This window comes from Balaenoptera ricei, chromosome 18 (assembly GCF_028023285.1).
Source record: "Balaenoptera ricei isolate mBalRic1 chromosome 18, mBalRic1.hap2, whole genome shotgun sequence".
In the NCBI taxonomy this organism is placed as follows: Eukaryota; Metazoa; Chordata; class Mammalia; order Artiodactyla; family Balaenopteridae; genus Balaenoptera; species Balaenoptera ricei.
This window is the reverse complement of record NC_082656.1, coordinates 8,891,751-8,904,495: the sequence shown is the minus strand read 5'-3', so window position 1 is coordinate 8,904,495 and position 12,745 is coordinate 8,891,751. Positions and strand designations below refer to the sequence as shown.

The 12,745-nt window shown below is 38.8% G+C and overlaps 1 protein-coding gene across 7 annotated transcripts in view; it reads right to left on the bottom strand.

Annotated features, from left to right (window-relative positions):
* Positions 1-12,745, bottom strand: part of FRY (FRY microtubule binding protein) — a 330,932-nt gene that overhangs the window by 136,328 nt on the left and 181,859 nt on the right. For all 7 annotated transcript variants that reach the window (XM_059903257.1, XM_059903259.1, XM_059903260.1 and 4 more), the window contains 3 exons: positions 5,467-5,570; positions 4,878-4,986; positions 3,132-3,218 (listed from right to left, as the gene is read on the bottom strand). In XM_059903257.1, the coding sequence (XP_059759240.1) occupies positions 3,132-3,218; positions 4,878-4,986; positions 5,467-5,570 (300 nt within the window). The remainder of the gene's footprint in view (positions 1-3,131; positions 3,219-4,877; positions 4,987-5,466; positions 5,571-12,745) is intronic.

Below are 12,745 nucleotides of genomic sequence, written 5' to 3'. Positions count from 1 at the left end.
ACATTTCTCTGGCCCATTCATACCCAATCCAATGTGTATTTTATGATTTTATGGTCTTCAGTAATATTCTTTCTCCATTTTCTAAAATGAAAGAGTATTCATTTTAAAAAGTTGAAATGTATATTAAAGTCCATTAGTTTCCTCATTTATTTTAGTAGTTCTTTCATGAAATGTTTTCTAGATTTGTGGATATTTTTCAAGACACAGCACTGTTTCGGGTGAGGAAATACAGTGTTCAATTCTGGAGATGCAGTATCAATAGGATGACTGTGAATTGACTTAAGTGATCAAGCTTCAATTATTTGCAAGTGGATTATCCAATTTATGAGCCATCCTTGCCAGTTCTCTTAGTTTTCCTTTTCTCTGAATAATTCTAAGGGCAGAAGTAAGTTGGGATAGTTTGGGAAACATATTTTTAACTTAATTTCAAAAACAATTTCTTCTTATGTTTTATATAGCTCTGCATCATACCTCTCCTTCTATTACCTGTCTGGTCTTGAGAAATTACTTAACTTTTCCAAGTCCAATTCTCAGCTTCCTTTCTGTAGAATGAGAATAATAACACCTATTGATCATATAGGGCTACGGTGAGGATTAATACCTGAAAAGTTCCCGCTGGCAAATATATATTGTAGGCTAGAATCTCCACTGTTTTCTACTGAAGTCAAGTTTATTGAGATATAATTCACATGTAGTAAAATACACTCCTTTTAGTTGTACAGTTCTCTGAATTTTGAGAAACATATATAGTCAGGTAACTATCATCACAGTCAAGATATAAAATATTTCCATCATCCCCAAAATTTCCTTTGTGCCTCTTTACAGTCAGTCAGTCCTCTCCTCCAACCTCAGCACCTGACAATCAGTGTCTAATTTCTGCCTATAATTTTGCCTTTTCCAGAATGTGATGTAAATGGAAGCAAACAGACACAACCTTTTGTGTCTTGCTTCTTTCACTCAGCTTAACGCTTCTGAGGTGTTGTTGTAGTATCAGTAGTCTGCTCCTTTTTATGGCTGAATAGTATTCCATTGTGTTGATGATTCTCAAGTTGTTTCGACATTCACCAGCTGTTTCAACATGAGTTGCTTTCCTGTTTTTAGTGATCATGAATAAAGGTGCTATAAATGTTGATACAAATCTTTGTGGACAAATGTTTTAATTTCTCTTGGATAAACACCTTGGGGTAGAACTGCTGGATCATATGCCCAGTGTATGTTTAACCTTATAAGAAATTGCCAAACTTTTTTCTAAAGTGGTTGTACCATTTTGCATTCTCACTAAAATATCAATAGTATAAAGTTCCAATTGCTCTGTATCCTTCTCAGCACATCTCACTGTGGTTTTAACTTGCATTTCCCTAATGACTAAGGATGTTGAACATCCTTTCATAGGTTTATTGGCCATTTGTATCTCTTCTTTGGTAAAGAGGCTCTTCATTTTGTCCATTTAAAAAATTGGGTTATTGAGTTGGGAGTTCTTTATATATTCTGGATAGAAGATTTTGTCAAAACGTGTTTTGCAAATATTTTCTCCCAGTCTGTGGCTCTACACTTTATTAACATTGACTTTTAAAGTGCATACTTTTGTATTTTATTTTATCAACTTTTTCTTTTGTAATTTATGCTTTTTGTATCTTATCTAAGAAATTTTTGCCTACCCAAAGGTCACAAAGATTTTTATCTTCTGTTTTCTTCTGGAAGATTTATGATGTCGGATTTCACATTTAGGCTTATGATTCATTATGAGTTAATTTTTCCTGACAGGGCAAATTATGGGTTGAAGTTGATGATTTTGCAAGTGGATGTCCAACTGTTTAGTACCATTTACTAGAAAAACTATCCTGGGAATTCCCTAGCGGTGCAGTGGTTAGGACTCTGCGCTTTCACTGCCAGGGGCCAGGGTTCAATCCCAGGTCGGGGAACTAAGATCCCGTAAGTCACATGGCACAGCCAAAAAAAAAAAAAAAAAAAGACTATCCTTCATCCATTGAAAAGCATGGAACCACTGTTCTCAAGCAAGAGAAGACTCTTTAGTACTTGGACCATGGGCCTCCTTCCAGCCAAAATGCCCTGAATTTGCACTGGGTTTGTCCCCCTCCCATTGGCCCACTGACCCTGGCTGCAGCCATTCCAGAAGCCTGTGATGTCATTAAACACCAGACAGAAACTCCCATTTTTGGGCTTGTTGGGCTGTCCCTACACACACGGCAACCTCAGCGCCAAGAAGAGAATTCAGGGTGTGGTGGGAGGAAGCATGAGGAGGCAGGGAGACCTGGGTTCCCCTTCCGGCTAACCAGCTGCCTATTCTGAGCCTCTGGGCTCTGGGTCTCCTTCCTCACTGACAGAATGAAGGAGCCAGACAATATCATAGTGACGACAGGAACAACGTTTAAAAATTTTTTTCTGGTGTTCAATTTCTTTCTGTTTTTGCTTATGAATTTGTAACATCATGATGATTCTGTGAGGTGATCTAGAAAAGTAGTTTGTCCCTTTTACTAGTAAAAAAGCTGAAGCTCAGAGAGGTCAATGTCTTATAGCTAGTGGTTAGGACTCTGCACTTTGTTGGTGGGAATTCCCACCAACAGTCTTTTTAGAAGTTTAAAATTGCATGTGCTTTTCATTTGCCTAAGCCGCCCCCCTCCCCCACCATGAGGTACATCATACCCATTATACACTCATTTCCATGATCTGCCTGGTCCTTGAATTGTGATGCTGTCACAGAATCAAAGATGCATACATTACTTATTTAATTTCACTAGATTTTAGTATTTTATCATTGCATCTATTTATTCTTCTGTTTCATCACTTTCAATACTCCTCAACTTGCTAATCTGCATCAAAATAGTTACAAGTATTGACTTTTCTATAATAAACAACCAGACATACAGAGACAGATTACCTTTCGGGGCAAGGTTTACTCCCTTCTACAAGAACAGAATGTGGTAGGACGTCAACTTTTCATCATTCTAAGTCTATTCACCCCAAAATCTTACTTCTCTACTATTTTAGTCAAATAACATGGAGAGAAACAAACAGAAGACTTTTTTGGAGAAGATGGCCTTCACCCCATCCCCCAACGTTGCAAAGCAAAGGTAGGCTTCTGTCGATAAACGCAAAAGGGTCATTCTTACCTCTGGATTGAGACTGAAAGCTTTTGCTGGTTTTCCCACACAAAGAAAATCAAAAATGATTTCTTTCATTGCAAAATCTAAACGTTCCTATAGTGAAAAAGGGAAATCAAAACAAAGCGTTATTTTAATTCAACATGAAAATGTCTGTTTTTGTCATATGCACCAAACAGGTGGCTTCTGAAAGAAGAGGGGTATCACTTAGTTCGATGCATCACAGAGAATCCCTGAAGGAAAACCACGTCCATCCGAACCTTCGGTGGAGCTGCTCCTATTTCCATGTGGCACATGGAGATGCTTTATATAATATATGTAATTAGGCCCTAAAGCACAGAATGACTAATAACTAAAAACTAAAAAATGAAAAACCAAAACACTCTGAGTATCTGGGCTTCTACACAGTATAAACTCTTCCTGCTTGTCCTGCAAATGCTGACACCTTCTTGAAACTCAGTTTAAAATATATTTTTAAAAATACCGCTGCCAAATGACCATTTTCTTCTATTCTCTAACATTTCCAATCCCTTGGCTCATATTACAACAGACAATCCTGCAAGTGAAATGAATAATCAACAAATAAGAACTATTAAGGTTACTTAAATGAGAACGTTTAAGCCAGATTCTAATAATTTGAGACGGTGACTACTAAGATATGTCACGTTCATTTTATACAATATATTCCAGAATAATCAAAGCACATTCTCAGCCACATGATAACCACATGTAGAAAAGTTCTGTTAATTCATCCACCTGCAAAGCAAGCACTGTCCTTTCCCTAAGTACAAATATTAGAGAGACACTTCCCTGCATTAACCACACAGAGAGATATTATACATTAAATGGTCTGTGAAGTAGCCATTGAACCTTATGTCTTTATAGCAATATCAATTACACTTCAACAGTACTTTCATGCCTATTATTTCCCTTTATCCACACAACGTTCTGAGGGATACTGGGTAAGCACTTTCATCCACATTTTATAGATAAAGACACTGAGAATAAAGATGTTCTATGACTTCTTTAGGGTATGGAGCTGGCTCACGGCAGAGGCTGGATTGGAATAACCGGCTTTTCATGCTTCTCTCTAAATCACAAGGAAGCCAAAGTTGGGATAAAAACCATTTATACACAAAGTGTTTTAAAAACTAAAAGTGTTGGGTCTAAATAGTAAACACTAAATGTTTAATATCACTGGACCCAGTTCTTAAGTAAAATAGTATGTATGAAGTGCTTAGAACGGTTCTTGGCAAAGAATAAGTGCTTGATAAAAGCTAATATTCCCGTTACATTCTTCTTTTTCACAGGGTGAAGGAGCATTATGATTTATTTACTCCTCCAGGTTCACTAAATTATCGTCTTCTTATTTCCTCCAAACATCAGACTCAATTTCCTCCTGACTTGAAGAATCTAGAGCGGAGAAGCAGGAAAAAACAAGGACTAGGAGTCAAGAGACCCTCTTACGAATAGGCTCTGTTGACCTCAGATCAGTCACTTAAACCCCGCCTCTCAGTTCTTTCATTCGTCAAATGCGGAAAACACTTGGCACACCGTGTCACAATTTGTTTTGAAGCAAAAAAAAAAAAAAAAAAAAAAAAAAAAAGCTATGTGTGCAAACACTTGCAAAACCATCCTGAAAAGTCTACCCACGTGAGATTATTTTAGACTCTTCATCCGTTAGTACTTCATAAGAAGGAGGTGGCTACTTAAAGGCAATTAGAAGACTCTCACTGCCAGAAGCATTTCCATTACCTGGGCAATGAACTGGATGATTTTCACAAAGATGTTCAGAGGCATGTCCCTCGGCACCACACCACGGGACCCTTTGGGGAAAAGTGTTGTGATGATGGTTATAAGACGGCTGAAAGATAAGGGAGAAAAAGAGAAAACAAGCAAGATTGGCTGAGCTCCTGTACATTAAGGGAAAATGGCAGATGCTTCATCTTATCTAAGTATCAGAGAGAATTCAGAGAAAAAAAACAAACCACTTCATCTCTTTTCCATTAGCATAATTACTCTCTGAAAAGGTTTTCTGGAAAACTAAGGGCAGTTGGAAAATTATAGCCATTTCCTTTGTTAAAGTGGTGAATGTAGTCCTGACACAGAACTTGGCAATCCTGGTAGAGGTTGGAGTTTCTGTAATGGCTGTTGAAGCCAATGTCTAAGGAAAGCCTGAAAATGTCCAGAGGACTTAGAGCTTTTACAAACTGTCAGCTTTGAACAGCTTCTAGTTTGGTTAGCGTAGGTGGCAATGAAACAAAACACCCTTTTCATTGGCTGAGTGACGTGGTTACGGGTAACTCAATGATGGGGTTACCATTAACCCAGGCCAGCTCCTTACCTCTGAGTGGCTGTGTTGCTTTCACATTTAATTCGAATCATGTAAACCCAAAGTAATCTGTACAGAGATTCCAGTGCAACTCGAGCCATCTTGGGGTCTTTATTCTACAACAGAAACCAAGATAAAAGACTGCAGATTAAATGGTACTGTACACAGGTTATTCTTTTCTGAATGCCTGGTAATGGAGGGCCACAGGTGGGTGGCAGGGTGCCTATGAGGTACACTGCACCACCTGGGACTTATGGGGTATTTGCCTCCTGGTGCCCATTGGGTAAATAATCTATGATGATGGATCCAAATAGCCAAGAGGGCAGGACTGAGTAGTTATGGGGGAAGTCATGTCTTTCTCTCCTTTCTAAGGTGAATACTGGCGATTGCCTTCTTCCTCCAGGTCCTAGGGAACCACATCCCCTGGCACCAAGAGGAGAATCAATCCGTCCTACTGTTGATTATGCCCTTGTAAACACCACCCACCTTCACCTCCCATCTCTTTACCCTCCGACATCAATGGAGACTAATATATAATAAGCACTGGGACATAGAGATAAAAGTGTATCCTTTTTCCCTAAGATGTTCACAGTCTATGGGGGGGGGGGTGGTGGCAGCTGGGAGACAAATAATACACAGTCAACTCAAAGACACAGTGAAAAACTGGCGGGGACAGGAGCTAGAGGATGGGAAGAAGGGCAACCTATGGCAAACACAAGGACTGGGGTCAGGAAAGGTTTCCAGGGGCAGACGAAAACTCAGACGAACTTAAATCCATTCACTCATTTGTTCATTAAGCAAACATTCGAGTGGCTACACTGGGCCAGGTACTATGCTTGACACTAGAAACCAAGATGATGCGGAGTGAAGAGCGTTTTACGGAGAGGCAACAGCACAAAGAAGCTAAGAGAGCAGGTGAAGAGGGGTCATGTTTCAGAAACTGGGGATGGTTTGTATGGCAGGACATAGGGCCAGGTGAAGAAGCAGTGGCTGACGAGGCTTGAGAGGAAGGCAGGGGTCACACGAAGAACCCTACGTGCCATGCTAAATAACGGGACCAGGGTTCTCATGATGGTGACAGGAAGCCATGAAGCTCAAGGAGACCATGTGAGAAGTCTGCAGCGTGGGGCATGGAGCAGGGGCAGGGAGGCCAGCCAGAGCGCAGCTGCCAGCTTCCAGGGTCTAACAAATTGGCCAGGGGGAGGGAATGGTTCGTCACTGAACGGACATCACCTTCATTCCTCCCTTTCTGACTCTCACTCCACCCTTTCAACTGATTTTATAGGTTTTATCTACAAAATATGTTTTGAATTTGGCATCTTCTCCATTCCCACTTCCTCTGTTACAGTTCAGGCTTCCAGCACCTTCTCCTGGGATGCTGCAGTAACCTCCTAAACAGTCTCTCTAAATTGATTCCCTCACTGCTGTCCTATCTTACACTGATTATAATCCTTTCTATTTAAAAATCACAGATTGGGTGGTTTTCCTGATGCCTATGGGATCAAGTTAACATTTCTTGCACGGCATACCTGACCAGACAGTATCTGGCTCTAACCTACCCGTGAAGGATGCCACCCACCCTGTTTTTCTCCCACAAGCTCCCCAAACTCTAGCGAGGCCACGTTCATTCCATCTCTGCATCAGGAGTGGGTCTCCTACCCTCGCCTGCGTCCTTCTTTTCTACCAGGTGAACCCCACTCTTTCACAGCCTACCTGAATGTTCCCAACTCCGTGCAGGCTTTCTCTGTTCCTCCTCAATATCCTGAATCCCATCCCATTAAAACGAATTATTCCCTCCTGAGTGTCCCCTGACCCTCATACAAACACGTAACATAGCCTTTCAGCTCTTTACTTGTGGTCTTGCATAGACATCAGCTCCCACATGAAGGTGGGTTCTCTGAAAGTGAGGGGCATTATTTACCCAACATCTATTAGAATTCCTGCCACTCTGCAGGGGATCAATACATGTTTGCTAAACAGTCTTCAAACGTCACTCAACTTTCCTATAGGTCTTTTGCTTTTACATTACGTCTCTTCCCTACTCATTTATTAATCTCGTCACAACCGTTTCTGCTGTTCTGTTCTTAGTGTAGATAATTCGGGTCCTGATTTGTTAAGAATTCTTAACGGTTTAGATATAATCTAGGATAAGTTTACCTTTAAGCTACTTGCTGAATAAAGATGAGTCACGTAAATAAATTCTATGGAAAAGATTGTAGGGAGTAGTTTTTCAGATTTAGGAAAGATTTCTTATGCCTAAACAGTTTTAAAATAACTTCTTGGCGTGATCATTATTATAAAATTCTAAATTTCTACATGCATTTTGGTCTCATTCTGGATTTTTTTCTTCTATTAATCTAAATAAGTAAATAAATAAAATGATAAAACACATCACTTTAATTTTTGAGCCTTTATGATGTGTTTTCCTATCTGGTATGGCCTACCTTCCACCATCCACTGCTCTTTTTCTTTTCTTTCTATTTTTAGGGTTTCCCCAGATATTCCTGTATACTTATTCTTCCAAATAAACTTTATAACTACTTTTCTAGCTCCAGGAAAAAAAAAAGCCCCAACTTTTTAGAAGCATACATTTATACACAAAAGATTTTTTTTTTGTCTGTTAGTAAAACAAGTGATACACCTTATAACTTGTTGAATGTCTTGGTTACATAAAGGAATTTTAATAAACTACTAAAATAGTAAAGTTGCATTTAAAATATTCCATCATTTAAAAATTTCAGGAATTCTAATTATCTGTCCTCTAATCACTCCAGATCAGCAAATGTCTATGATGTTAACACAGTGGTTAAAAGCAGACTCTAGACACACACTGCCTGGGTTTAAACCCATCCTTGCTCTGCAATTCATTAGCTGTGTGGCCAACCTCAGGGACCCTCTGTAATCTCTCTGGGCCTGATTTTCCCTGACTGTGAAATGCAGATGCTAATCCTCCCTCCCTCCTAGGAGTGTTAGGAGAACTGAGAGTTAGTGCATAGAGGGAATTTAGCACTGTTCCTGCCCATAGTAACTATTATTACAAGGTGCAGGTTCAGCAGCAAACAAAGGAGATTAGTCTCTGACTTCAGGGAGCTTCCTTTCTAGTGGGAATGTCTCCTCCTTTGTGAATTTCCCTTTATTGGTGTATATATAAGTATTTTATATTCATATTTGCATAGTGTGTCATTCAAAATTCTCTCTTGTGCCTTATCTCACACTGTGAATCATGGCCAGGTAGGGCAAGTAACATCTAACTTTCATTTAGGAGCTTAACTAAGATCTCTAGTTTAAATGATTCATATTACTGTCTTCTGTTTATCTTCAACTTCTTTTACACTTTTTTCCTGTCCTCCTACCCACAATTATCTTTTGGGGGCATGTTGTTGTGACTGATGTGCTTTTACTCTTAAGAATATGTTTGAGATTGTCTATTTTTGCTCCCATAGAGACTGAAGAGCAAAGTGGCTGACTTAAGTTTTTATTTTGTTTTAACCGTGGATCCTGTACCGGTAATTGCTTTGTAGCATTTCAAGGTGATATCACTGATCACTGCAATTCTCTTCTAAAATGACTTCCCTTGTTTCTCTTCCATTCTCGGCATTATCATATGATATTCTTAAACTGCAACCAGGATTGTTTACTTCCCTGTATTTAAAGCACTTAAGTGGCTTCTAATCACCTCCTGGACGACGTCCAAATTCCATGATGTGGTGCATGAGGGGCCTTTGGTGACCGGGCTCCCACATCACCAACCTCCGCCTCCACCCCCACTGTGCTCTGTGCCATAACATCCCTTCTGCAATTCATCCAATGCCTGGAACGCCTTCCTTGTTTTACTTGGAAAATTCCTACTCCCCAGCAAGATTCATTAGGTGTCACTCCTCTGTTACGTTCCCCTGCCCCTCCACTCTTTCCTCCATCCCAGAGAGATTACCAAGTATTCCTGTTCTCTGTCTTCTAGAATGTTGTTCTATGCCTTTACTTGTATTGATATGTTTCCTACCAGACTGTGAGCTCCAGGAATTTTGGGTTGTTCATCTCTGTGCCCTCAGTGACTGCCATACAGCAGGTTATCAGTAAATATCAAATTTTTTTTAAAAAAGCAAACTGTGAGTAGTAGCTGAACAATGTGATGCATAAGCAAAATGTCTTTATACAGAAACTGTACAAAAGGCAACCCTTAGTACGTAGCTGAAACTAATGGACATATTACTAAACATCTTACACTTGTACAGCTTTTTGATATTTCAAAAGTACTTTCATAGACCATGACATCAACTGGGGGATTCTGTCATTGACAGAAGCCAAATCACTGGCTCAAGTCTTCAAGCCAGTAAATAACAGGTGGGATAGGAACTGACTTCTGGTCCAGTAAGGACTGTTTTCTCAGAAACTGGAATGTGTATATTACAGGACACTTATTATATCAGGCGTTGTTATCAAAGTTGTCCACATATTAACTCTTTTTAATTCTCAGAACCATAAAGTTGATACTGTTATTGTATCCTTTCACAGATGAGGAAATCAAGGCCCAGAGGGGCTAAAAAGTGGCAGAGCCAGCATGTGAACCTAAGCAATCTGGCCCCCGGTGTCTTCCAAACATGAATTTTCCCACTTCAGTGGAAATATTATATGGAGGCTGATCAAATACGCTGCTGGCACCTACTAGACTGTACTCTACTTGAAAACAGGACTATTTCCTCATTGTCTTTGTATGTCAATGGCAGCTAACATAACAAGGCCTTGATATATAGTTTCAGGATTTTGATACTTTTAACCTATGTCTCAAACCACCGACTTCTGTGTCAAAAGTCTCCACTCCAAGATGGAAAGACTATTCTATTCTTCCACTGGAATACGCTTCTCAATTAATTAATTAACCAACAACTTATTTATACCAGCTCTGAGGTTACAGTGATAAAACTGTTCAAGAATCTAGGAGGTTTCAGAGTGGATCTTCCCTGGTCTCCTGGCATCTAATCTCAGTGCTGGTCACAGACAGACTTCATGTGACATGTCAACCTGCCCAACACCATGCCCACCTTCTTTAAATTGTGCTTTTGATTTAGTTAAAGCAATTCAGTGTTAACAGTAACAAGCAGGGAGCACTGAATTCACTGATAACTTGGCTAGTGACAGGGTCATTGGACAGACCCATGTTTCCCATGATCCATCAGCTGACCACTTGCACCCAGTCACCCAGGCTGCTTATGAATATGCAAATTCCTCGGCGGCACCCAGACATTCTAAACCAGAATCTCCGGAGGTAGGTTTCAACAAGTTGCATTTATAACAGGCTTCCTTAGAGATCCTTATGCACACAGAGGTAAAGATCCATTGATTACAGATCAATAAATAATTTTAGTCTTTTGATCTTGTTATACTCAAAACTCTTCTAGATTTCTTTTCCATTGCAACTAAAGCAATTGAAGTAAACCTATTTCTTTCTCATATGTCCTTGCATATCACAGTCAACACCTTCCTTCCTTTTGATACCTGAATCAATTTACTCTGATCATAATTCAATCTTTTTGATGACTGTATTATCCAAATAATATACATGCTATAGTTTAGGATAACCTCTAAAATTCCTGTACCAAAAATTTACAGAGATTACTTTTCTATTCATTGGCTGAATAAATAAGGCATTCACAGAAAGTAACACACCTGTCATCTGATCACTAATTTTCGGACTCAATTTGTGTGCACTATTAGAATTTATAAATTCCACTTTGAAATGTGCCTTTGACAGATCTGAAACATAGATAAGAGATTTTCTCAAGTTTATAGAAATAAAGTTAATATTAAAGCAGTATAACTATTTCTTGAAAATTAATATTTAAATAGCTAATACTGCATCGCTTACATTTGATATTTGCAAAGAGGATAGTAGTTGTTTTAAATGGTACCATACATTTTAATGCATTCAGGCAATGACTGTGGAATCCTTAATATATTACTCAATCCTTCCCCTCATAAAATAAAGATATCATTAATACCCTTACTTTTATGTGAAAAGTTAAGAAAAAGCACTCCTTTAACTTCATAGTGATTATTACACACAAAGATATATTAAGTGCCAAACACAAGTTTCATCAAAAAAATTTATGGCAACGAAACTTTGAGACTCTTAGTGAAAAGCAAAAGACCTTCCTTGTCCCCTCCTCTTCCCTGCCCCTCCTGAATCCGTAATTCTCTATCATCATATCCTATTTGATTTTCTTCATAGCAGTTATCACTATCTGAAGTTTTTTTCCTCATCTATTTGTTTACTTGTTTCCTGTCTGTTTCCTCCACTAAATTACAAGGTCTAAGAGACCAGAGTGTTACTATCTCATTCATCACTTATTCCCAGCACCTGGAACAGTGCCTGGTACATTTCTAGTGAAGAGTTGTTGACCAATTGACTAAGCGAATGCATTCAAGTCCCAGTGCAAATAGTGACTGAGACAAAAGAAGAATCCTTTTTAATTCTGTACTTTGGTTTCTAGTACTATGAAGCTAAGCTGACTAATGTCTAACCTTCAGATGATATACCTTCAATATTGCTATCTGAGCAAAATTTTTAGAAAAACATAACTAATATCATGAAAGCACAGGGGGAGGTCAATGCAGCCTGTGACATTGTCATGATAATCCATGACATGAATGTAAAGGCCCTACTGCTGGCCTGGCTCATAACAGATCTCCAATTAATGAGACCTATTGTTGTTATTAATTATACAGTAAATAGATTTCTTAACTTTTGAGGTTTCTTTTTTTGTTTGTTTCTGTGATCAAGACCTCACTGGTATATTATATTCATTATTGTAAGAAAAAGGAAATTTAAAGATTCTCCCAATTATATTATCCATTTTCGAGGATAAGAAACTTGTACATAGTTATTATGAGCACAATAATTATGACATTTGAAACGAACTATTAATAAATGGGGATTCGTGACAAAAAAAAAGTACTATTAAGTCAATTTTTCAAAACATATTTCCCTTTTTCAGAATGAGATATATTATGGCAGATGTGAAGGGAATGTAACATTTTAAAATAGCTCAATATGTTCAGATTCTGACATAAAATACACAGAAGAAAAAAGTATTGGTCACTACTTACCAGGGGTTCCTGAAAGATGTCAAGGTCGTGGTGAGAAGGTGTTGTAAACTTCTCGCCACTTTACAAGGGTCTATTGCTAATATGTGGTTGACCGAGTTAACAAGTGTAAATAAAGACTTCACGTTTGTGTTACCAAAGCAGCCTGCTTCTGACAGACTGACGCTGAGGATAAACCAGGGCACTGACG